Source organism: Cottoperca gobio, chromosome 15, assembly GCF_900634415.1.
Source record: "Cottoperca gobio chromosome 15, fCotGob3.1, whole genome shotgun sequence".
In the NCBI taxonomy this organism is placed as follows: domain Eukaryota; kingdom Metazoa; phylum Chordata; class Actinopteri; order Perciformes; family Bovichtidae; genus Cottoperca; species Cottoperca gobio.
In genome coordinates this window covers 2,813,144-2,840,338 of record NC_041369.1, presented here as the reverse complement: position 1 = coordinate 2,840,338, position 27,195 = coordinate 2,813,144, and the positions used below count along the sequence as shown (strand labels likewise).

At 40.3% G+C, this 27,195-nt stretch overlaps 1 protein-coding gene across 1 annotated transcript in view; it reads right to left on the bottom strand.

The window, feature by feature from the left end:
• Positions 1-342: 342 nt before the first annotated feature.
• LOC115019801 (ras and Rab interactor 2-like) overlaps positions 343-27,195 on the bottom strand; it is a 42,251-nt gene continuing 15,398 nt past the window's right edge. The window contains exons 3-12 of the mRNA XM_029449409.1: positions 25,350-25,450; positions 22,020-22,215; positions 20,571-20,682; positions 19,688-19,760; positions 17,727-17,818; positions 10,626-12,227; positions 4,125-4,433; positions 3,898-4,029; positions 3,644-3,807; positions 343-3,149 (exon numbers count right to left, since the gene is read on the bottom strand). Coding sequence (XP_029305269.1) covers positions 2,679-3,149; positions 3,644-3,807; positions 3,898-4,029; positions 4,125-4,433; positions 10,626-12,227; positions 17,727-17,818; positions 19,688-19,760; positions 20,571-20,682; positions 22,020-22,215; positions 25,350-25,450 — 3,252 coding nt within the window. The 3' untranslated portion in view covers positions 343-2,678. The remainder of the gene's footprint in view (positions 3,150-3,643; positions 3,808-3,897; positions 4,030-4,124; positions 4,434-10,625; positions 12,228-17,726; positions 17,819-19,687; positions 19,761-20,570; positions 20,683-22,019; positions 22,216-25,349; positions 25,451-27,195) is intronic.

Genomic DNA, 27,195 nt, shown 5'->3' with positions numbered 1-27,195 from the left:
TGGCAAATGTACACACCGACTCCACATTAACTTTAGTACACTCCGATTGACACGCAATCGCGTGTCATTACCGCCGACGTGAATAACAATCTTACTGTATTTACGTTTATTCCGTCATATTTATCCCCCCCCCCTTTGAAGGCCGGTCCGTGAAGATATTTTCTTACATGAAACCGGTCCGTGCCGTAAAAAAGGATGGAGACCGCTGAGGTAGACGATGAAACAATAATCACTCTGAACCACTGACACAGTGTGAAAATATGAGGTGTGACCACCATCTAGTGGCTATGTACTGGTACAACAGGTCTTGTGAGAATAGCTTTGATCAAATACAGACACAAATGTAATTCCATTTCCAATATTTATTAAGTGCAAAAGAATATTTATGATATCATTCAATGACAAATCATAAACAGGAAGATGTCTCCTCAAAGCAAATGACACTTTGACACTAAAAAGAACATTATAGAAATGTAAAAGCCATCTGTGAAAAAAAACCCAGCACAGAGACCTATAAATACTTACTTTGCTTATCAAAGAAAATATGGCAGTATGAGTCAAGTCAAACGATGAACACTTCGCACCCAGACCTTACATACATGGTTAGCTACTTTAAGGTTAATTACAGAAGATGAATGACATTAATGCTACTCAACTGCCTCCAAAAGCTCTCAGGTTTCCTCTCCACTAACCACACCTCAGACATTTACCTCTGTCACTGTACAACAGGAATTAATGTTCAATACTCAGTGAAGAAACAGCATTTCAATTAGATTTTCCAACAACTGGAAGCTTTAAATTCATAAGAAATTTTCAAGTATTTTTTTCAAACCTACAGTGCCAAATTCAATACTGATGTAGACTGTAGAGCAGAGAGAGACTATCCCAGTACATGTCCTTCTCCTGCCTACTGTGTCCTCACATCCATTTGTCTTTCCAAATATACAGCACGTTTCACTGTGACCTCAGACCAGCTTTGATTCCACACATCTGTTTTTTATAACTGACCACATTTTTTTCCACCAGGATAAAAACCTTTAACATTTGTCAGTAGTACAGAGACTTGTCAAAATTGTAACGCTGAAGCCACAGTTGTTCCTCGGTCACATATTGTCAATCTGTGGAAAAGATACCCTTTAAAAAGCAATATATCAGGTATGATACAGTATCATTCATATCACCAGGATAATCAGTCAATAGATAGATGAATGTTACATTTTCTTAAACACTGGCAGACTTGCCTGTTTCTAACATTACACTTAAACACAAACTACATGCAAGAGCAATATTTGACTAATTTTAAAAATGTTAATTCTCAAGATTATCATATAAAAATGCCATATTATATATTATACTTCTCATTGATAATGCTGGCATCTACCTGCAAATGCACAGGAAATGCGGCATGTCGAAAGCAGAAGGAAATTAGCCGTGGCTCAGTAGCCAGAGCAAAGATTTGACAAAGAAATACACTGTTATTCGATTATCTTTCAATGTCAAGTCAAAACAGAAAAGGAGGCACAGTTAGGCTCTGATATTCAAACAAGTATACAAAGAAAAAGGCAAAATTGTGTCTCTTTTTTCATTGGCACCACACTTTTGGCACCATAGATATTGTGTAAATTAAAGAGCATTTACACTGTGGGTAATGTTGCATATGTAAAAGACGATATCACTGGTTCTGCTGCATTGATTTTGATACTTTCATGAACATTTCTGACAGTGTTAAAGAAGTTTAATGCTAAATCGGTGCAATACTCTTTTAGTGCCTGCCGGTTTGTCGAGGTTGTATATGTACAGCACTTTTACTAGTAATGAGGAGTACAATAACTGCATGTAGACTAGTTGCCGCAAGGTATAAGAAAAGTTGTGCGTTGGTAAATAGGTTTTTAACCCTGCTACAGCACTTTCTAAACTTTGTTTTTACATTACAAGTGTGTGTTCTTAGCTGTACAGTTGAGTTCCTTTTCTTCCGATGAATTTTGTTGCAGTAAGGCTTATTTCTTTACACCTGAGGCCATAAATGTTGTGTTTCAGATGGAACTCTTGCTGTGTGCACCAGTCACCACTGGGTGTTGCCAAAGCCATCACAAATATATAAACAATCTGAGGGATTAACAGTTTCAAAACACAAACAACATAATAACAGTTTACCAGCAACTGTTGTAAGTAAATCATATTAATATCCATTAACTAAATAAACGATCTGCTGTAGATTTAAAATGATTGATCAAAGCTTACTTACATGTATCACAGATCTGATTTCCCTCTGTGTACCCTAAAGGTATCAACAAGAACAGCTGACCCTGAAGCACGTAAAGCACCAGAATTAAGGCAAGACTGTGAACACAACTCAACATCTCTACCTTAATTGTGTGTTTACACTTAAGAGCCGTGTTCAGCAAAGTGCAGCTCTGAAGCCAAATGTAGAGCCATGGAAGTAAAAAAAAATACTTTACTCCTTTCTTATTTTCCTCTTTCACCCGTGTCTGTCTGACATAACTTTCCATCAAGGGGAATGTTGACTGAGACGGAGGTGCTATCCAAAACGAGAAGTAAGGCTTTGTAAAGACACAGCGTTTTGCTCAGTCGAACCCTTTCAACATGTTTGTTAGAGATACTGGGCCGTACTGTCACAGCTGGGAGGCAAAGACCCTGTCGATCAGCCCCTGTTACAGTCATATGGATATAGAGTTGGCATTGAGGTGGCTGGTCGGCAGGCTGAGGCTCAGAGTAGGACTGAGGCCTGAGCTGAGAGCGGGCTGGGGGGAGTGGTGTGACAGGTTAATGCTGAGGTCATTGAGGTTGTCCAGGGGGTCAGAGGTCACAGTGAAGTTGTTGAGGTTGGGTGTAAGGGGAGCTGATGACGAGGTGTTGCTTTTGGCCATGCGGCGGAAGACAAAGTGGAAGGGAGTGGCCTGTGAGCGGCTGTGGAGCTCAGCTTTGATCTTCTGAGGGTGGGTGTCCGGTGCCAGCTGCTGGCTGCTGCCCTCCATCAGCAGGAACAAGCCATAGTTCTCAGGGTCCGACACTTTAAACTTCTGGGCACACAGGCGACACACCTCCTCCACGGGGGCGTAAGGTCGGACCTGTAGGGTCTTGGCTGTACAGCCGCTGTCCAGCTCCTGCAGCGCCACCCGCAGGTAGTTCTGAGAGACAGTCAGAAGAAAAACACAATCAGACAAACATTTTAGCTCTCACACTCACTGAACACAACTACTGGGTGGTACACCAAGCAAGGCAAGCACAGCCTGAAGCTGAACCTGCAATTTTGGTTAAATCCTACACTGTAGCTACAGCCATAAAACAATCTTTGATCCACCAAACCAAAGTATTTGGGGCCAATTCTACAATTTACACAGGTTGGTGATTGAACTTGGCTTTAGACATGTAATATGTATTACTTCCACTGCACATAGACTTGGTAGCTAATTTCTTTTAGGGGTGTCTCAGTGTCCATTTGTTATTTATTAAATGTATTTTTCTTCGTTTAATGCTCATACAATATAAAGAAAAAATGAATGCAACCAATTAATGCAACCTAACAAACCACATGAAAAAATGTATCATGTTAGTGTTAATGAAGTCAACGCCCAATAAGCTATGTCAACATACTCATGTGAAAGAAGACATGTGCCATTACCTGGAAGTCATCGATGGACGGTGCAGAGCGCAGGGTGGTGCGTCGGCGGTGCCACTGGTGGAGTGTGTCTCTGGTTTCAGAGCTCAGCACTCTGGCTGCCTGCTCCTCCTGGAAGTGTCTAATCAGAGACATGGCTCCATATGCGCTGGTCAGGTAGTAGCCACCTGGACACACAGAGGAAGAGGGTTAACAATATGTACATAGAAATGTTAAAAAGAAAATATTATTTTCTGTGGAGGTTTAAACAGACAGACCTTCTCCATGCAGCAGAGAGGGGTCCAGCAGCTCCATCATGTAAAGTATCTCATTGTTCAGCTGGGGCATGTCACACTGGGCCAACACGTAGGTCAGCATGGGCAGGAAGTCATCAGCACCATACAAGCGACCTGAGAGGCAGACAGACCAGTTTCAATTACAGATCTTAAATTGTATTAATTGGTTTTAGAGTTACATTGTTTGTACAATATATTTAGATGTCTACCTGAGTTGTCTTCCATGATGGTGTAGATGAGTTTGCAGACTCTCAGCAGCATGGTGACCTTCTTCTCAGGGGAGTACAGTTTACTCATGGTGTGGAACTTGTGCTTGATCTTCTCTATAGCCACGGGGTCCGGGGGCAGCGCGTCAGCTACGCCCATTTCCTGAGGCTGCCGGGCCCTGGCCAATGACAGGTTCTCCTTCAGCTCCTGCCACTCCCCGCTGCGAACCTGGAACTCCTGCAGGGCCGCGCTCACCACCGGTTTGAGGGTCTTCAGGATGCACTTGTGCATGGCCTTCTCTAGGACTTGGTCTGGTGAGAAGGGGGATATGGGTGAGCTTTTTCATATGAATTTACTTTGTCCATATGAACATTACTAGGATTTTATTGGATCCAAGGTAATCAAACTCAACCATGTTTTTCATCTCGATAAAAGAGTTTTAGGTAGGATGAGGGCAGCCCCAATGTGTGCCTCTCATGTATGACTGCAACATGCATTCATTTACAACAGCTCTGTTGTGTTCCTGTTGGATATCTGAACAAACAACTCCAGGATGTCTGAACACAAGCCTCAGATAAACAGCATTGTAGAAGAGACCATAGATCACTCTGACTGCTAAACATCTACTTGTATTCCCACCTCTGAGGACAAGCACGATAGGCTGTGTGACCTTAAATTATCTTTATGTGTGTTTATAATTCAGTAACCTGGTTGTATATCTGTCTACTGTCAGTGTATCATGAGGTTATTTCATTTCAGAGCAAACACCACGTCAAGGTTAACATCACATTCCTTCTGTGTTGTTGGTCAGGATCTACACGCTTTCCAAGGTCAGTTGGATTGTCATGTGTGATACCCATACTCTCATTGTTTACCATCTGTTTACATCAAAGTCTAAGACAGCAGTGTGTTGTTGTTGCTTGCAGTGCGGGGTGTGTATCCACACAGTGACAGTGTCAGCTTTTACAAGCTCAGCTTTTGCAATCCGACTAACACAAACCATGACATGATGATACAGACAGGATGGATGCAGAGAGGGAGGCCAAACCACAGCACTGCTGAATAAGGACCATGTGTGCATGCTGCCTGTGCATGTGTGCTGACTTTTCCTGAAGAAAGAGGTGAAGTCAGCCGTTTTTTTTTTTGGCTGAGCAGATCTGCACACGCAGATTTTACTTTCCACCAAAGCCTGATGGCATCCAGCATCTGCCATTCACGAGTCAGTTATTATGAGTTGATGAATTCCACCTCCCTCGCTGGGATTACTGGAACATTTCTCCACAACCACATTACAGTTACCTGCTGACACCTCAGCTGGAACCCAACCAGACAGCAACATTCTCACTTTCAATACAAATTTAAGACAAAAAGCTTTTAATTAAACATTTCTTGCGTCACAATTTTGTTAGCCAATAGTACTACGCTGCAAGTAATTATTTTCATTACTGACTAATTTGCAAAATATTTTCACAATTAATTGTTTAATCATTTGATTTACAAAATGTAGGAGAATAATGAAAAATGTTCATCCAAGAGCTCATTGAAGTTAATGTTATTAAATGTCTTGTTTTGTCCAGCCAACAGTCCAAAACCCAAATACATTTTATCAACGTAGCAAATATTCACATTAGACAGGTTGGAAGCAGCCAAATGTGCTTGAAAAGATTAATTGATCAAATTAAAAAATAATCTAGTTGTAGCCCTAGTACACAGTGAATGATGGAAGAAACTAGAAATTTGAAGTCGTAAATGACCAATATGCACTTTTCTTTGGCTCAGCAACAAAAGGCTTCTTCTTTCTGGCGTTTTCTATATTTGCTACTACTTCTCCTAGAGCTCAATAATCCCTGGACTCACCACAGGTCTGTTACAGTGATTATAAACAGGGAACACAAACATTCTTCACTCTGGGCATAAAGTTACGGCTGTTTTTGTGATTCTAAAGGGGAGAAAAATCCAGATTTACGGACATATATCTTAGATGTGTAGTTTCTGGCGTCATACATTTTCTGCACTTTAGAGGAACTAAAGACTGAATGCTGACCCCTCTGCATTCCTGTGTCCTGCTCTGGCATCAAAGTGAATTCATGCACCTAGCGTACATGGCACTGCGACATCACCAGACAAACGGTTAAGTCACAGTCTAATTCACTACGTCTAAGTCTGCCTTGTGTTATACGACAGACAGACGGTAGAAAACACAGAGGACGCAGTCTGCTTACAGGGAACTAATCAGTGAAGGTCAGCAAACAACAGGCAATCTGACACAAACACACACTTCTTGCAACAAAACACGGCCTCTTCCTGCTCCATATAAACATCCTCTCACCAAACATCGTCTTTGTTTTTTCTAGGCTTTAACTAAACACATTGTCCTTAACAATTCTACAAGGAAATGTTAACATTAATAGAAGACTGGGATGTTTTGTTTGGTTGTTTCTTTGTTTATTCCCCATGTACCAGAGGATTTTTAACCAACGGACATTTTTAGGCAACACCTTAAGCCGATAGAATTAAAGTAAAAGCAGATTCAACACATACACATGTAAGCACACATATAATGGCAAAGGCATGTAGACAATGAGACTCCTTGTAGTAAAAATAGCCAGGTGTAATCAGGAAGAAAAGTGTGTCTATCTGTCCTGTCACTGAGCCAAGGAGCTGTCCTGATACATAGATGACTTACTTCCTGCTTTATTAATAAACACCTTAAAAATAGCCTGTGTACTTATCTCTGTCCCTGTATTGATTTAGCAAAGACTGGATTATTCTCTCAACATCTACTGGATGGAAACGACCAAGGCCTTAAAGGGAAAGGAAGAGTTTTAACTTCTGCGTTGTCAATAGGACACTTTTAGATTCAAGCTAATATCAGACACCCTCTAACACAAATACAGCAAAGCATCAAAGGGGAGTTCTATGAAGCAAGTCAGTTGGCTCAACAAAACCTAAAGCCCAAACCAGAGATAATGGGTATAATGACGGTAGTTATCAACTGCCTTTGAACCGCCGACACCAGTCAAGAGGAAGAGTTATAATAGATAGCTATGAAGAATATAAAAAAAGCCACAATGTTGGTGTACATAAAGCAAGAGAGGAATGCTGGCAGGAAATTATTATTTGACCACTTAATGTGCTCTCCATATGTACGGTTTGTTTCTAAAGTGACAACTGCATATTCTAAAGACGGAATCGGAGTTTCGAGCTTCCGGTGGAATCGCAATGCATGCTGGTGTGGCGGGGCTAGAAAAGTGAGCACCAACTCTACAAGGGCCGCCATATTGGATTTCTTCTCTACGTGTTTACATTGTATTTAGCTTATTCTTCAAGCGTGTTGTAAACAAACCTACTACTCTACAATGAGTTCTGAACTCCTTTCTTATGATGAGGTTCAGATGTGGAAAGTCGAAGCTTTGAAAGTATTTTGCCGCAAGCGGAATTGAAAGGTTTCAGGAACAAAACTGGAGCTTATTGCCAGGGTGTTTGCTGCATCAGAGATGGGCATTGAGGAGCAACCAACAGCTAACGAAAGACTTTCAATCACAGAAAAAGAAAAGACGAAGCTTTTGGTTATGCCGAGTGGCGTTTCAGTGCCTGATCCCTTGACATTGCAGGATGGCTGAGTCAATGAAAACAACAGCATGACTTCTTGACCGCCGATATACCTCAGCGATATAACATTATTTTTAATGTCTGACCACCCAGGGAACGATGTCGAGTTTCATAAACCAACTTTGAACGAATACAAAAAAGGCAAAGCATTTAGACTGTTTGACTCTCGCAGATTCTGAGTTTTGCTTTTTGAAAGCAAAATGTACTCATTCAATGAAAGTTTCCCATACGCCACATTCGGCCAGGAATACTACAAGCATATTCAGTAGTTCAGTGAGACCAAGAAAAACCTTAGCGTGGCATACAGTATGATTGCTCAGATTTTCTGCATCATCAACTGAGAACATGTTAGTTCCTGTGTCAAAAAAATGCAATGCAAATTCCAAACGTTTTATGAAGCACAGAGCCTGATGAAGAAAACCTGGCTTAAGAAAGAAAGTCGTGATATCTATTATCTCTGATTGGGGTCTCAGTTTGTGTCGAGCCAGCTAACGCAAAGAAAAGCCTGGATCTATCACACTTGCCTCCTAGTACACCCCGGAGGTCTTATCCAGCTGTTGGTGTGATCATAACAAATGCACACTTTGTGAAGCACCACAAACAGAGCTGACGTCGAGTTGTCCAAGGCTATCTGCCGGAGAAGAGCCTCCAGTGTGGGATGAGTGGAATACAAGGAACTCTATTCTGCCGCCCACATGCCCCTTTCACCCCCCTTGAATATCCTGAACCCAAACACACACATGGTTGGGTTGCTGAGTGAGCGCTAGACGAGAACAACAACAACTACAGCAACTTCTTGAATATGTGCTCTGTGATTGTCTCCCTTTAATTGTTACACATTTTGTGTCTATGTCACCTATAAATGTGCTTAATTTAGCTTAGGTTGCATTACTTTTACTGGTATTTGAGCGATTATTATAAGTGATCATACTGAGTGTGAAATCACCCATCTCTCATTAACTAATGAATTAATACTGCATGAAAGCACACACTGTTTTACCAAAATACTGAAAGATAAATTCAAAGCAAGGAGAGTGGAAGAGTGAGAGACAGGGTTAGGAGGGGAGAGAGAGAGAGAGAGAGAGAGAGAGAGAGAGAGAGAGAGAGAGAGAGAGAGAGAGAGAGAGAGAGAGAGAGCAAAAGAAACACAGAAACCAAGAAAACACATAGAAAGAGTGTCAGTGAGAAAGAAAGTGGAGGGGGCTTGCCTCATATCCTGACTTGGATTGGAGAGTTAGTTAAAAAAGGAGTCGAGTTGAAGCAAGACAGAGATTGTACGAGTTGGCAGATGGTCACCCAAATGCATCTGCCTTGAAGAGAAAACACTCTCTGAAGCTGCCACAACAAAATGTTGTGCAACTATTCCAAGAACTGAAACCCCAGCAGTTCCCATTGTGTCATCCCTGTGAAACAAAGGCCATTCAGAAAACAGGCCACCACGACACGCGACATATAAACATGAAGAAATATAAAGAAATAAAAATGTTTTCCTCTTCTCTTTAAAATTTACAGTATTTGTAGTTCAATCAAAAAAAATGTTTAATCTCTGTTTAAAAAAAGAAAAAAAGTATTATTATTTGGGGCATTTCATGCCTGAGGCAACAGTAGAGCGATGACAGCTGTAGAGCACAAGAACTGATCAGCAACATTCTGAAAACGTCACTGTACTTTTTATACACTGTTAATGTGAACTGTTCGAAGCTGGTAATGGAGGTGCTATAGACTTGCATTATGGTGTGTTCAAGCTCTATTCAGCAAACAATTCATTCATTTCATTTTTATCATTTAAAAATATAATTCTAACAATTAAGAACTAACATGAAAATGTAAAATATCAGCATTCAAGATTTTTATTAATGTAATGCGATGGCTACTGATAAAAGACAACAGTTTTTAATCCGATTCATGACTTCATAATTATAGACCTGTGCTGAACTATTTGAATGGGGCCATTAGAAACAGCCCCCTTCCTCCTGAGATAAAACCCTCTCTGTGCTCTCTGTTTACATGCTGCTCTAGCCAGCCACTGAATCTTGGCCTAAATGATTCAGACCACTCTTCCGGCAGGTGTGTGTGTGTGTGTGTGTGTGTGTGTGTGTGTGTGTGTGTGTGTGTGTGTGTGTGTGTGTGTGTGTGTGTGTGTGAGCTCTTATGTATCTATGTGGTTGTGTCTGGTCGCCCTTTCATGTTGCCGTCATAGTATTGTAAGATGCAATAAAGGATGGCTATAATAAAGGGTAATAAGTGGGAAATGCAAATGTTAGTATTGGACAACAGGGTATTTGCACTCTCTCTCTTACAATCTTACTTTTACCTGTCCTTACTTTCTTTTTCAAATGAATACCGACTTGTCAGCATACATGACAACAAACAATGAACTAAAAGTAGCCTGATGGTCAGGGCTTCACCAGGTTTGTGTACATGCATTAAGACACGGGAAGACATCCAGAAGCAAACACGTGAGGTTTTCCAATGTACTCACTGCTAAAATATTGTTGTCACTGCATGTATCACAGTTTCTCTGGCATAGTGTTTCTATAAAAATGAGGATCTCTCTATAAATACATTAATAACTTACACTTCCTAAATGTAATCACTCAAATATTTGCAAACAGACCGAAATGACTCCCACCAACCTCCATATTTAGTTGAGGACGAGGTCATAATGCTTTAAAGATAGAAGTGTTGTAATCGAGCAGTACCAGATTTTCAGGAGTAATCTAACAGTTGACCAAAATTTTGTTTTTACTATTATTAAAACATTACGCTGAAATGGTTTTTCATATTGAGGCAAACATTACACGTGCAGTGCACAAGCCATAGCCATAAAACTAGCGAAATAACAAGAGCGAAAAAACAGCAAAAAAGAGCGAGAAAAGATTATCACTCACCGATCTGATCTTCAGGAATTAGGCTCTCGATTGGTGGCTGCAACTCAGAGCTCTGTCTCAGGTAGCTCTTCATCTGAGTGATAAACTGACGGAGAGTCTGTAGCATCTCCAGTCCGGAGGCGTAGCCCTGGCAAGCCTGGGTGCCCGCACCCTCGCCCATGTAACTCAGGTAGTCCTGCACCAGGCAGCCGAAGTACGAACCTTTATCCCGGGACAACTCCATCACCCTGCGGATCGCCCTCTTCTCAGGCGTCAGCAGTGAGTTGAAAACACCACTCATTTTACGCAGGTGCCCTCGCAGGGCCTTCTGCAGAACTAAAGCACTGCCGCTGGGGCGGCGCTTTGTGCGGTGGCCTGGTGGCACCATAGTCAGGTCCTGGTCTTGGTCCTGGTCGCTCTCAAGACTGACGCCATAGTCAGGCTCCTCTTCATCCTCGTCATCCTCATCATCATCGTCCTCCTCCATGCTGCAGTAAGGCATATGGGATGGTGGGATGGAGAGGGGGAGGTGCGTGTTAAAGTCAGCCACAGTGGGGGGACTGGGGTCATGCAGGTCAGGAAGGAAGAAGGCTGAGGACTGAGAGAAGTCCAGAGAATCTGAGGAATCTGTAGAAAGGCTCATGTCACTCAGCCGCTGGCCGCCCCCACTGCATTCTTTGCCTGCTTCTTCTTCTTCTCCTCCTGTAGCATCTGCTTGCTTGCTTGTTATCATCAGTGAAGAGTCTGGAGGACTGCTGGAGTCCTGGGCGTGGGTTCTGGCAGCATTACGCTGAGAGAGTCTGGCCCTGATGACGGCCTTCTCAATAGTCTGGTCCTCCAGCGCCAAGTGGCACTGGGCATCCTCCTGGCTAGAGGATGGTGAGGCCTTGGCCTGACGTGAAGAGGAGGAGAGCGATGGTAGTGAAATGGGAAGGGAGGGTCGGGGTATGGATATGGGGGAGCTGATGCTGAGCCTCTTGGGAGGGGAGGATGAGGGGCTGATGCTTAGCGAGGAGCCCAGACGAGAAAGGAGGCTGCTGCCCCTCTCCTCCACCTTCTCCTTGGGGACGTTGATCCAGGAGATCTTCTCTGGCATACTGCGTTGTCGTAGAGGGGGGGCTGAGATTTGCGACACAAGGCGAGGTGGGGGTGGACGTGGAGGTGGGGACCGCGGCACACTGTATGCACTTAGCTTCTGACTGCGAAAGCTGGTTTGGTCGTCCTGTAGCTTTGAGTTTCTGTCAAGGCTCTGAAGGTTGCTTTGACCTGATTGGCTGCTGTCACTTCGATCTGAGCTGCAGACCTGAGAACTGTCTCTACAGGAGTGTTGAGTGTTTAGGCTGAAGCTAACGGGATCCTCCCTCAGGCCTGGCTTTTCTGTACCAGAGGGATTTGAAGTGGTGATGTTTTTGCAATCTAGTTGATGAACCTTTATGAAGAGCGGGTTGATAAAGCAAAGTGCTCTGTTGGACTGGCAACACTCAAGCTCCGATGGGGTGCGAATTCGAAGCAGAGGGCGCCCTGGGGTGGTGGCCAAGGGGGGAGGTGGTCTGTCAGGAGCAGCTATTCCTGAAAAGGAGACTGAGCCCTTCCTCCTGTGGCACAACTGAGCATCCCAGAAGCCTGTGTGAGAGACAGAGAGATAAATATGCTACCTATATTATGTGGACAGGGTCTGTTACAACATGTGTGTGTGCCTCTCTCTTCCCTGGCAGCGTCTTCAAACCCCTTTTGTTTCACTTTTTACTTCACAACACCTTACACAACATTATCCACATGAACACTACTGATGTAACTGACTAACACACCTCATATCCAAATTCATCTCTCAGTTTATCTTCTTTGATATTATTAGTAACATTTTATTTGGCATTTTATGTCTGTTCCCATATATAATACTGACATATAGCTCTGGTACATATTGAACCGTGTTTGGTCTACTATTACACCCATACCAATGATGAAACTGTCACTTTGTTTCAAGCTGTTTTTTTGGTAGCTGACAAATGTATAGATTCAAAACAAGCTGTGCTATATTTATAAATGTATTTGTTTATTTGTCAGGGACAGTTTAAAAAAACATGTTGCATATAGGATTTCTAGCCAAGGCTAATTTGCACCGGCTGTCCCTGGTTAGACTTTTCTGCCTAAAAAGGTCATAACTTATCATTGTTCCCAATCGTACATTATTAAAATGGGCACATGTTAAATACTAACATTCTCATACAAAAAAATATATACTGAAAAATGCTCACCTTTACTTATGGCAACTTAAAATTTGACCTCTAATCCATTCCAATGACCTAATACAAGTCCAGCAATTAGAACCGATCTCAAAAAACCTCTAAATGCGGCTTTGTACAAAATCACTGCTGTTTACTTTTGCAGACTGAGAGGCTCAGTCTGTCAGGAAGAAGGAGGGAAAACAGCACTAAACTACTGTAACACAACAACTTTTTCCAAGTCCAAGCCGTACCAGACAGAGCAAAGCATGACAGGCACACAGCAGTGGGAACAATACCGCTTGAGGAATACGAGTACCAGACACAGAGCAGCTCCTTCACCCAGCAAGAGCAGAAAAAGAGAGGGCAGAAATACTCACTGTGATCCCAGAGCTCACACAGACAAGCTGTTGATTTCACACTCTAGTCTTAACTTCTCTGTACAGTTCTGATAGTGTTGAAGAGGACACACCGCTGTGTCTGCACAAGCTGAAACTCGACTGTTTTTTTGGCTCACAATCTGTGTTATGACTCACTCCTGTTAATGTGTGTGTGGGCGGACTGTTAGCACCACCTCCCTCCTTCCCTTTCAGTTAATGTTGCCTAGTCTCTCTCTCTCTCTCTCTCTCTCTCTCTGTTGTTCTCTCTCTCTGACACACCAAGACACGTTTTTCCTATATCCCTCCTACTCTACTCTTGTTTACTCTCACTTCTATTAGTATGTTATCCTTTTTTCTGGATTACATTATCTGATTATATTACTTATTACTAGTCCAGTGCCCGTGCAGCTAGCTTCTTGGGTTTCAAATTGAGTCTATGCACGCGTTTACAGTCGCAACGCATCATGAATGCAAAAGCTCCCATGAAAATGTTATGGCCTCAATAAAGTCAAAGCCCCATTAAATGTGCATGATCCAGGTTTGATGAACGCTTGGGAAGAAAGTCGAAGTTTAGACTGGCCGACATCATGGATGTATTAAAATAACTGGATACAGTGTTGGAGGCGGGGCCCCGTTCAGTCCTATGAAAGTTACTCAGTGGTGCATGAAGCCAAAATGGCTCAATGTTTGAGTATAAAGTCTCGGCTCAGTCACATGAATAGGCGGGAAAATAACTCTGGATTTGGCTATTAGCGCATTTTATAACTTTGAGAACCTTATGATTTAAATAAGGGCTTTTCAAGTGTTCGTACTGGGAAGTTGATTTACCTCATACCTTGTCTCTTTCCCAAAGTAAGGAAAAAATCTTTCTGGACCCCATGGCGTCACATGACCAACAATAATAACCAATAACCAATAATTCCACGATTTGGCCACTACTAAAATTTGCTTTAACGTCTGCCGCTCTTTCTGGGGGCTTGGCCGACACACAGAGAGACGTCTTTATTTAAAAGGAGGCACACCTTTTTGGCCACTCCGGGCACCTGTACTGTAACAGTACGGATGAACGTGCAACGTGTTTAACACACACACACACACACACGAACACACACACGCTATTTTGTGAAATATAACATACAGAGACCTCCCACAGTGGCAGTTAGCGGATGTGGTCGTTTCGTGGATTTTGATGCGCATTTATTTGCACTTTTACGACTTACGCAGGCGTTAACCAAGGTCCAGGCAGGCAGACCGGGTTTTCAGTTTTCTACAGAACCACTGATCTCAATAACTTTGAGTGCAGCACTGTCCTCCCTCAGGTCCTCAGCAACAAGCCAAGCCAAGCCAAGCCAAGCCAAGCCCAGTCAAGCCAAGCCAAGCGTGAAGTAGATCGGTAGAAGGGTTGGCGAGATAATCGAAACTCAGATACACACACACACACACACACACACACACACACACACACGTGTGTCATTATAGTATGATGTCATCAGATGAAGTTTTGATGATTCTGTTAATTAAAAGATATTTCACAATGTTTTTCTAGATACTTCTAATTTTGGGGAATTCTTTTTGATTACTCTCTTATACATACAGGCATGTTCACACAAGTATATGCAAAGCATAGCAAAGCGCTGCAGTACAGTGTTCAAACACACACACATACTTTCACACCAGGGACTGAGAGCAAAGAGGAATGTGGTTTGGCGTGTTTAATGTAGGAACTGGTAGTCATGGTAGAGTTAAGGGTAACTCGTAACTCATAGAGACATAAATATGACAGCTGAACTGGAGCCAAGAATAGACAGAGCTAACACACTGTACAGGACGTTAAGTCATTCACTTTGGTTCTTTCGAAAACGTAATTACCCACTTGGCTTATGTAGAAATGACAGCAAATAGGCAGATCAAACAAACACATACTTCCTGCATGCCAATGGATTAAAACAACGCTGCATGACCTTTAATATGCTCTAACACTTGAGCTGAGTAATAAAAGATTTGATTTGATTAAAGTGTTATGTCAAAGGCTTGAAAATTATAACTTGTAGCAGCTCTAAAGTTAAGAGGTAAATTATCTTAACTGATATGTGGCTGGTTGTGTCGATTTCATTTAGCAGATTGTTCAGCATCACTATAAAACAAACAATTGTTAAGTTTAATATTTTTGACACGGTTAACCTGTGTGGCTATTTAAAGGTATTAGGAAAACACTGATAACAAATATACAGTATCCTAACTGTGCATACATTCTGCAAACAACCCCATCAACAAGTCAATGTTTTTGATTTGTTTAATGTATTTGTTCCACTTAACAAAAACAAAGGAGCTGGCTGAGCATCTTGTGGACAACTTCATTCTAGAAATGAAATGCATCCCTTGTAAAATACACCACCCAAGCACAAATAAAAACTGTAATGGTAAATTAAGTTTAAATACCTACTACTTCTGTTTCATTTGGTTTCTGGGAATGTCAAAAAAATAAGTTTGTGGAGGGGGGCTCCATAGTGGCCAACATCTCACTTTTTCACCATGGCAAGGTAATTAAACTGACCCTGCCCAGCTTCTCATACTTTGAGTTAGTAATATGAACTTTAACTTTCAAAAGGCATCACAAACGATGACAAACAAGTCCAAATGAGTCAACAGTTATCTTTTCTCATCTTTCCCAGCCACTAATGTTGCTCCTTTGTACGTCCTTTGTACTGCCTTCAAGATCAAATATTTACTGCCGCTCAAGTACCTTCAAAGACACAAAACCCACCATTGTGTCACCTCACTAAACAAGAACCCTTTTATGAATGAAAGAGAAAGAGAGAGAGAGAGAGAGAGAGAGAGAGAGAGAGAGAGAGAGAGAGAGAGAGAGAGAGAGAGAGAGAGACTGAATAATACAAGAGAATGTATGTCTGTAGATCCTTGGACACTGGCAGTCTAGTCTATACATGAAAGCTTAGAGCTGAGTCACAGCAGCAGAGCCTGACTGGACAGAAAGGTCACTCTGAGAGCGTTATGAAAAGGGCAGTGTCGTGAAAAGATAAATCCACTTACACTTAAACCATCTTTGGATCAAAAAAGTACATAGTATAAATAAGAAGAAACAGGCATACAAAATAATGTCTGCTCTTTTAAGAAAAGAAAATATCCTAAATGACATTATTCTGTAACATCCATGGTCTTCATTATAGAAAAAACTTCACCTTTTTTTGAGACGGAAGTGTCAGATTATGTGAATGAAGTGTCAGATTATGTGAATGAAAATGTCCAATGTTTTGTGGTAAGTGTGTGCTGTAAGAAGGCCGAGGCCTTCCGCAGCTGGGAGGGAATAAAAAGCTCCAGAGGCAGCCAGCTCTCGCCTGAGTCCATGCCCAGTTGAACAGCACTGATCTGGGCCTGGAAGAGGCTTTTGTCCCTGGGGGTGAGTCATTTAGCACAGGCATGTCAGTTAATCCTTCGAGCAGGGGGGAAAGGGGTTGAAATGGATTTTACAAGTGCCACGCCTCAGAAAAAGAAAAGAAAAGCAATCTTTACAATTTTTACACACAACAGATGTGGGATGGAGTAAAATACGACTTTTCTGAATCAGCAAGAGGCTGGGGCAACTGCACAAATCAGTTTGGCTGCAAACAACTGATGCAATTTTACCAATGATTTATTCACACTGACAGGAGAAGTGTCTCTGTTGATGCAATAAGGAAGATTTATAATAAGCACAAGTCATAGACAGTGATACTATACCTCTGCACACAAGCTTTTCAGAGATTTCATGGTAACCCTTTCTGTAGACTCTAGTGATTTTAACCTGTTTCCCTGACCTACTAAAGGATATTTTCACTGCTTGAATATGATCACGGGAAAACCCAATGATGTACATTTACAGGCTTGCTGGTTAGCCAACATTACACATATTATGTTTTTTATACTAGTCTGTTAATTTGTACATGTGTAAACAGCTTCATTTGAAAATGTTAAAAGCCAATTGTTTGGCAATTATTGTCAGATAAAAAGGAATCACTCTTAGCATAAAGCATATATTGTGTTTGTATCTATATTGTGTTGTTTTCTGCTCCAATGTAATCAAGAAATGTTATCTTTATATCCCACCTTCAGCCTGCCATCAGTTCACAGATCCCCCAAATTGTATGCTTGTATGCTCCCAAATATCTGTGTGTGTGTGTGTGTGTGTGTGTGTGTGTGTGCACGTGTATCTGAGATTTGTTTATCTCGCCAACCTTTGGACCGATTTACTTCATGCATGCCGTGTGTGTTGCTGAGGACCCGAGGGAGTGCAGAGAAGTTATTTGGATGATTGGTTCTGTAGAAAATGCGAAAACCCGGTCTGCCCGGCCGGACCTTGGTTAGCACCGGCCCTAAGCCAGCGTGGCCACGTCCGCTCATGGCCACTCTGGGCCCTGCTACCGGCTACAATGGGTCGTCCCTGTATGTTTTCTTTAACTAAATAGCGTGCCTGTCCTTGCCATTGCGTTGCACTGCACTATTAATATTCAAATTAGAGAACAAACCTGCGCCAAGTTTAGCAACCTCCTCAAGATTAGCAGACGTTCTGGCTGAAGCGATGACTTCTGGAAGCTTCAGAGTGAAGGGCAACACATCCCTTGGAAAAAGAGAAAAGGGGAAAAGACTTGGTCAACAGAGAAAAGGAAAATCAAGTGAAAGAGGGCGGGCCTACAGTACCAGTCAAAACTTTGAGAAGGTGTGTCCAAACTTTTGACTGGTACTGTATTTTGAGTGACTGCATTGGAAAAGAGTAGCAAGATATAGCCTGGGTGTGCAGTGTATTTTCAACCACACGGCCGGAGGGTAATATGTCTCCGCTGCTCTCCTTCCTGTGGGTCTTTTACAAGCTTTCCAAAGGCCTCAGTCAAGCAAACCTGAGTGTTCAAAGCTGAACATCTTACCTAAAGATGTGTGAAGGACATAATGTCTCCTGTATTGAAATTGAAACCTGTACACTTTAACTATTATATACTGAAACACAGAAAGTGACATAAATGTGAAATGACATTTTGAATACAATGCAAGTATTCTAAATAAATAAATACAAATAGTATAATTAAGTGAGAGTAAGTCTTTAAAACATAGCTGTGTTTTTGACCTCTAGCAGCATTACAGAACATTTGTTTTATGTGTAGGTCCCTGTTTTGTTTGTCTTGTATGCACTAGGACTCATACCTGGAAATAAACAATCATTATTTAGAGCTGAGGTTAATTACAAAAACTCATACCAGTAAACCCAACTTTGTTTTAATACATAACTTTGGTATGTAACATTTCAATGATCTGCTACTGCTGGCCAACAAAGTGACTGTACTGAAAGAACCTTAGTGTCTCCAATAACAATGTTGAAATACTAATCCTGCAAAAATATATAAGGCTCATTGTCTGTCCTGTTTAAATTCCACACAATGAGTTTAGTATATCTGAATTCAGAAAAAAACTATTTATTTGCACTGGCATATATATATATATATATACACATTATATATATACACATTATATATATATATATATATATATATATATATTATGTGTGTATATATAATGTGTGTATATATATATATATATATATATATATATATATATATATATATATATATATATATATATATATATATATATATATATATATATATATATATATATATATATATATATATATATATATATATATATATATACATACATATACACATATACATATATATATACACACACACACACACACACACACACACACACACTGTATATATATATATGGAATGCCTTTTTCTTTAAATCCTTGACACTTCCGTATTTGTATTTGGTATGATTTGTAGCTTCGTTTTGTTGTATTAGGGCCAAAGCTAGACTCTTCACTACCCACAAAAACAATAAATCATAGAGTTATACCATAAAACATTTATAATGTGTGAGTATTTTGGAATACATGACGGATACAAGTTAGTGGATTTAATTTCACGCTTACCTTATATATACACCAAACAAAAAAAGCACCTGTCATCGCCCAGGTGCAATTCAAAAATGTTGACTTTTGTCTCTCTCTGCATACGTTTTCAACCCAATCCAAATATGTGTATATGTGTGGATAGAGGAGACTCTCAGGGTTCCACAGATATAAGAATCATGTTGATGGGATATTCTGAGCCTCAGTAATGTTGCAGCTATTAGCAGTTCCTGTTTTCAGTGTAGCAACGTCAGTACGACAACCATCACTGGATTACTTTGATACTCAAGAAAATATGATGATACTCAGGGCAAGCTCTGAAGTTATTTTTTTATGATTTCTAAACAGATTTGAATGAGTTATGACTGAGAGAAGAAGAACACATGTTTTATGCAAATTACAGCTCACGCCTTACATTTCTTCCTCTGGTTTGTGTAATATAGTGTTTGTGTATAAATGACAGGTGAACACGGAGCACATCAGTGCGGTTTGCATGTCTTTCTGTAATGAATAACTTACCTGCTGATGCAGCAGAAAGCCACCAGACGGAAAAGGTCTGCAAAGCTCAGGCCTGATCCCACCAAAGAGAAAGCTGTAAGAGCACAGAACATTTATATTTGTCCGTTTCATTTTCATGTATCACTCAATCATTTGTATTCCTTTGCTTCTTTGACTCTTGAGCTGCTGTAATAATTGAATTTCCCCAGTGTTGGATCAATAAAGTTCTTATCTTAACAACATTAACATGAAACATGAAAAACATTAAAGCAAACAAAGTTTGGTCAATCACAGCTCTAAAATGAACTACGTGGTATAGTAGTGTTCTTAATACCAAACCATAGCTTGCATTGAAAGTTTTGATTTCATTTGGATCTGGTTCAAAGAAATCCTGTGCTTTTGAGTTAAGACTGCAACTCCTAATATATAACATCATGCTGATTCCACTTGTATTATGTAACTTATTTCACTGGCAAAGGGCAAAGAGGGCATAGCTGAAAAACAATCACAATACCCGGAGCCACGTTTTAAGCAAATGCATGCAGGAATGGTTTAGTCGAGCTTTGTAATACCTACATTAACTTGAATTCTCCTCAAAATAATAAGATTTGTTTTATAAGTGTTATATGAAATAATCGGAACAAATTGCAACAAGAGTGAATATTATGGTAACCACTTTCCCACATTGGAGATTTGTTGCTTAATGGATTGTTAAGAGAACACTTACAACGGCTTAACGAACAAATTGCTGTTCCATAGCCGCCACACACGATCAGTAAGGTGTGATCAAACAGTAAGTTCCCAGACAAAAGCTTCATGTTAACCATGTGATTTAGTAACAATTAGAAACCTGATGCACTTCAAAAAGAAAAAACACATGAAGTAGAAGTTTCTAGATGCTTACTGTACTGGCTCTCCTTCACAGGGAAGTCTTTGACGGGAACTGCAGAGTCTTCGTTCATGCGTAGAGAGATTACTTTCCTCTGCAGGCTGGTTGACTTCCTCACCACGAATGTCTGGAGGCCAGGGCAGGACATGTTCAATCAAAAACAAATACTTCACTGTTTACTGTAAAACTGTATTGTTCTTTAGGGGGTTTTAGTGACTCAAGTGTCTTTAGAGAGATTATTGTCATAGTGTTTTTTATCTTTGGCCTCGCACTACTTTTTAAAGAGAGCGGTGCTCAGTTGGGAAAGGGTTGTGTCATGTACTGTCACTCACCAATCAGGATTTATTATATAATATTTGAATCATGATGTGATAACAATTGTGGATTTGTTTGCTTATGTTGCACTGTCACTCAAACTACAAACTCCAGAAGAAGAATATTATTTTGAGTGTTAAACTCTTTGAAAACAACTGAAGCTTTAAATCAAGCAAAACTTGTTCTAAAGTTTTATGAGGTGATTATGTTTTAGTACAATTCAGTAATATATAAATTATATAAATATAAATTGTGATTGTGATTGTATGATTAGATTTAAATGTAAGTTGCCTTGTGACAGAAAGGTAGTTTTGTGTCTTTTCCTTTGGACTTCTTTGCCTTTATTAGACAGTACAGCCAAAGATATACAGGAAAAGGGCCAGAGAGACGGGACGACACGCAGCAAAGGGCCGTGGCAGGTGATGTTCAGGTTAAGAAAAAAAAATGCAGATTAAAAAAAAATGGATCATGGGTAACCTTCATGTATAAAAGGAAAATGTCCCTTATCACAACAGCACTACCCATCATATACAGATCTGTTCTCATCTATTCACGGACGCATAATCATTTACACAAATGTACCTATGCATAGGCACACACAGTACCTAGTTCAGTTCATTGTGCAGTTATTTTTAAGATTACAGTTTGTCTTATAATGTTAAGTACATAAAACACTCTTTTGTTGGACTGTTGAAGATGAGTTAATGGGTGTTAGAAGTTTGTAGTGTATCATACAGTGGTTAGTCTGTCTCACGGGGTCTTAAATCATCTTCATCATAATCTATTCATCATTTTAAAAAAATAGTATGATAATAACGCATATTTAATAGCCTTTACCAAATTAGGATGATTTAGATGAATCGAGACTGTGCTGTCACTTTTCATGTCAACACACACAGGAAGCAGATTAATGATTTATTTTCCTGCAGCGACAGCGGCCTCTAAAAACACTGATTATTGGGCCTAATATGAAATATGAAAAACGCAATTATACAAAATTATTTGCGACCTCTGGTATCATATTGCATAATACTGAGGAGTTGTTGAGGTGATTGTTTCTGCCTGTCTGGGTGGGCTAAGATATTTTAACTTCAACACAAAAGTGAAAGCTTTAAGTCAACAGTGTGGATACAACTGCTGTTCCCTCACCCCAGTGGGTTGGCTCTGCAGTATATTTGTGGCATCCTGGTGGCTGAGCCCCAGCTGTAGCCACACAGCATGTGTATGCACCAGTCTGTCCAGAACATTGAGCCGCCGATGGAGGGAATCGTAGCCCGAATCTCTCGCTCTGATCCCAGCACAAGGGGAAGCCTGTAGGAAGAGACCTCCCACCTCTTCCCCCAGTCTGAAAACACGATAAAACAAATATGAAATATACAATCCCTGTAATGTACTCTCTTATATAACCAACTGAATGTTGCAGCAAACATTAACAGGATGTCAGACTAACTCCAGTGTGATTGGAATATCTTCATTAATGATGGGTGTATTTTTGGCAGGACGACTGCAATTTCTCTGTAAAGCAGAACATGAACAGGAAGTTCGTATTTATTTTACACTGGTAACGGACTACGATTATTGGAGTAGATACAGGGAGAACATACTGGGTGATAGGTAGACATTGATTAGAGTCAAGTGGCGAAGTCAGAGAACCTGAATTATTGCATGTTCTTGTACCAAAACAGAGATAGACATTTATCAAAAAGAGTTCTTCTTAATGCAGTCTGTGCAGAAAAGGGAGAGAAAAGTACGAAAGAAACACTAATTTGGTAAATAGAGAGGTGAAGGCAACAGGAACTCTCTCACTTAGCAGGGATTCCTACAGCACTGCGTTAAAATAGCACATGGGGATATGTTGTTTAAGGGACCAGTGAGACAATGAAGTATGATCCACGAGATGTCAAAACACTGCACAGCGGATTGTAATAATCACAAACAGAATTTTAAAACTCAACGTTATCAAGGTGGCAACTATTTTATATTCTGTCGTGACAATTGTTCATTGGCAAAGTAATCCACCACGAATGTGCGCTTGCATGAATTGATTGGCCAATGCAGCACTTTGCTTATTGACCTTGCGTTATGTTGCAGCAAAGGTTTAGCTTGATTCAACCTGCTTTGTTTTGACAGATTATTTCTTCAAGCAGGGCTACTGTTGGTCTGAGCACAGCTCATCATAGCACATCACAATTTGCCATTTGCAGACACTTTTGTTGTTATGTCTCCAGCCTGCATATTAAACTGTCAGCTGTCCTGATTCCACCTGTAAACATCAAACATATATATATTTTTTTAAACCGGGACAACAAGCAGTGACTGGATCATAGGAGGAACAGCTTTTTAGCAGCCTGGGGCTACTTTATATAATTGTTTTCAATGAGAGTGACGCGTTTTGCTCGGGGTTTCTACATCCTTAATGCATTTTGTAGGAGCGCCCTGAACACCGAGAGTTAAAAAGAAAAAAACTTCAACACAGCAAGAGCAACTGAACCCCAAATTGCTCCGAAAGGCACAACCATCGGTGTGTGAATCAGCGTTAGATTAGACGATGAGCAAGTTTGGCTCTTTGTATGTTGAATGTGTGTGTGAATGGGTAAATGTTGGCATGTAGTGTAAAAGCACTTTGATTTCATTTACTAGAGAGACACAGACATTTACCCACTTCACAGAAATATATATATATATATATATATATATATATATATATATATATATTGTATGTACATATAACCTAGTGTTCTTCATTGATTTTTATTGATTTCTTTATACAACATGTTTCCTTGTATGCGGCATTCAGAGTGGAAGGCAAATTAAGAATTGTATTGTACAGGGAAACCTCTTTTTAACAGTTTAACAGATTAACTTTGCATATGACAATACAAGTGACTTTATGGTGCGTGGCGGATATTTATTTTAGTTCACCCCTCTCCTTTCCTCCACTGTCTCTGACTGTAGGTGTGTGTCACCGCCCTTCGCGAAGTACAGAGGAGAAGGGAATGTGAATGCGCAAGGAAAACATTTTGTAAAGAAAAACATTATTATTTTTTGCTTTATCTACAAATAATTTTGCGACCCCCCTGCAGTACCTCCGCGGACCTCCTGTTGAAGACCCCTGCTCTAAACAATTACATCATAAACACATTGCTTTTATAGATTGTGTGCATGTGACGTCACGCTTACGTCCCAACCCGTAAATCAGCCATGTTGGATGATATACACAACCAAGACTGCGCCCGTTCACGTGTGAGTTGCTGCAACGCTTCGTAATTTTCTTTATATTTAAACGTCTAAGATTGAAAGAAAATGCCAATCGTGTGCGCAGTGTATAATTGTGGTAATAACGCTACTCGTGACCCAGAGAAACAGTTCTTTAGATTTCCTAAAATCATCAAAAACAACGATCCACAAAAGAGGGATGAATTGCTGTCTACCGAACGCCGTAAGCTGGTTTAGCAACATAACTCGTGAGGATTTAACAGAAGAAAAAGCACAATTCACCTGTGTGTGTGGCGTCCACTTTATATCTGGTAAGAGCTCATGCTAAAGCTATGTTTCTATGTTTACGTTAAACATTTGTGCTTATGATATACCCGAACACTGTAAGACCTTACTTCTCCATATCGCTGACTGGTAAATAAGTCACTATCTTTACATGTGATGGCAGCCATTTGCTCTTTTCTTCTGTGCATGTTTTTGTTTTGCTTATTCTTGAGACTACTTCACTTGCGAAAAGCAAAGCACCAATGTGAGCACATGCTTTGCTTAATCCAGACATACAATCACAGTGTGCGAGGATAACAGTCGCCGCTCTTCTCACTCACAAACCACGGCTTGAGCGGTGTATCTCGAGCTCTTTGAGAGTGATTTACACGGGCATGGACGAGCACCCTGTCATCTTTCACTGGTTTGGTAAGAAGACTACCAACCCAGCCAGAAACAAAGACATTATAAGCATCTAAGCTCTTGTATGCCTTCATTTGTGCGTTGGTTGCCCACAATGTTTGTAGCACAAGGTAGTTCACAATATCCAAATATTCAATCGGCGGTAATGACTCTACATCCTCAATATAATCCGACGGCTTTAGCGTGTACGGGTCAAGGCCGCACATGTGGACTTTTCCTCTGAATCTTGCCTTTGCAGAGGACTCTAGAGAGTCAGAATACTTTGAAGAAGTCGGAGTTGTTGTTGTTCGCTTTAGACGCCATTGTTGATTTGTTTTCCAACCAAAATGACGTCACACAGTTTTGTCATGTGTTTGCACACTACCTATAGAGATATAAAGAATTGACACAGACAGACAGACGCACGCAATTTGTTTTTAACTATGCATATGACAAACACTTGAAACCACCCGACCCGTCTTGAAACACGCAGCCCGTCTAGTTTACCATGCTTTGTGGTTGTGAATTTTTTTTCTGCGTTACGACGCAGTCAAAACCAGAAAAAATGTCTTATGTGCAGACACACTATGAGCTCACCCAAGGAGTGTGTCTGTCTTTGGGTCTCCTTCTGCAGGCTCAGTCTTTTTCCCCATTTCCTTCTTCAATGTGCCGATTTCCACTGCAAATGAGTCGATCAGCTACAAAGAAACACACGGAACAACACATTTATTTTAAGGAGGAATTACAGGTCAGAAACCAGTTCAAACTGATGTATCTGTGTTCAGACATTTGCACTGTTTTTTTTTCCTTGAGGTGTTGACTGGCATTGTGGTATTAATCTCATTTCTGCAAACTTGAAGGTGTGTGTGTGTGTGTGTGTGTGTTGTTTGCGAGACAATCTACCCCCAGCCTAACCACTTCCCACTGACCTTCTCACTAACCAGAGTTAATAAAGAGGAACATATAAAATATCTAGTCTCTTATCACGATATCGATATAATTGTGATATATTGCCCAGCCCTAACTCAGCAGATAGAAATCACAGGTCTTCACAGATCCCATGTAGGTCAACTTTCAGAATTTAGTGTTCAACTCTACAGTAGAATGAACAAAGTGTTGAACAAGTGCTTCAATAAAAGTTTTATTGGACTTGGCACACAAAATCTTCAAGTTTAAATAGCATAACCAGCTGGGGTATTTAATTTCAAATTTTTGAAATGATCTACATGACTTTAGCTGTTCTTTAAACCGGCTGTATTCTCAAAAGCAACTTTTAACTGTCATGTTTACATAGAGAAAATGGTGAGTTTGCAACCAATAGGAAGTGCCACATTCAGACGCCAGTGTGTAAACCTGCTATATATATATATATATATATAATTATTTAATGCACACACAAACCAAACCATGACAAAACAAGAATGTAAAAGCAACAAATTGTGGTTTCATTGGGGGTTATGTGCAGTGACTTCCAGAGCCTTGTCTAAACCAAAGAAATGCAAGGAATTTACTTTGGTGTATTACATTAACACAGAAAGAGAAATTAAAATGGAAAAAAATATATATATTATAAAAACTATTATAACAACTATTGTGAAAACTAAAAAATACAAAGATATGACAAATTATTACTGTGAAAAAATATGTACAGTATATCTGAATCATAAGTGGAAGAGCTGTGCAGTTTTAAAAGTGGTAGTATTGTGTAGAAATGTGCAATATAGTGATAGGAATGTGCAAAGGTTCACAGTATGGAATATGAGGAAGAGTTTTTAGTGTACAGATATGATCACAAAGATGTTGTTGATGTCGGGAAAAACTATTTTTTGCCCTGAGGTTTTTTAGCTTAATGATTAGATGCTATAACTAATGAGAAAATTAGGAATGAAATAAGAGTTGATTAGGTTGAGACTAAAACTAAGATCTCCCTAAGATTTGAAGAAACATTTGAATTGCTTCACAATCTCACCTGGTGCGTCTTAAACTCTCAACTGTTGAACATTGTTGTGCATTCATTGATTAAAATGCAGTTTATTGGGTAAACCTCAAACAAAGATATCAGTCACTGATTCTACCTGGTCACACGGGGTCCACTTTCATTCATTAATTGTTCATCGTTGCCTTCATTGTACTCCTTTATTCATCATTTACCTTTCTGTTTTAATAGTTTAGTTTTGTAGTTATTAGTTCAATCAACATTATATTTATAAAAACTTGATTGTATGATTTGTGTGTATGTGAAATATCAGGTCCCGGGTACACCGGGCCAGAACTTCGTAGCAGGCTTCACATTATGAGACTACATTAATTATGGCTATCAATTTTTCCTTTTGATGGGTGGTGCTCCGAGGTATTAAATTATGTTACTCAATATAAATCTTAGTGTTTCCGATTAGTCCCACCACTCTCCTCAACCTAGAGTAACAATTCAGTTGTTTATGAT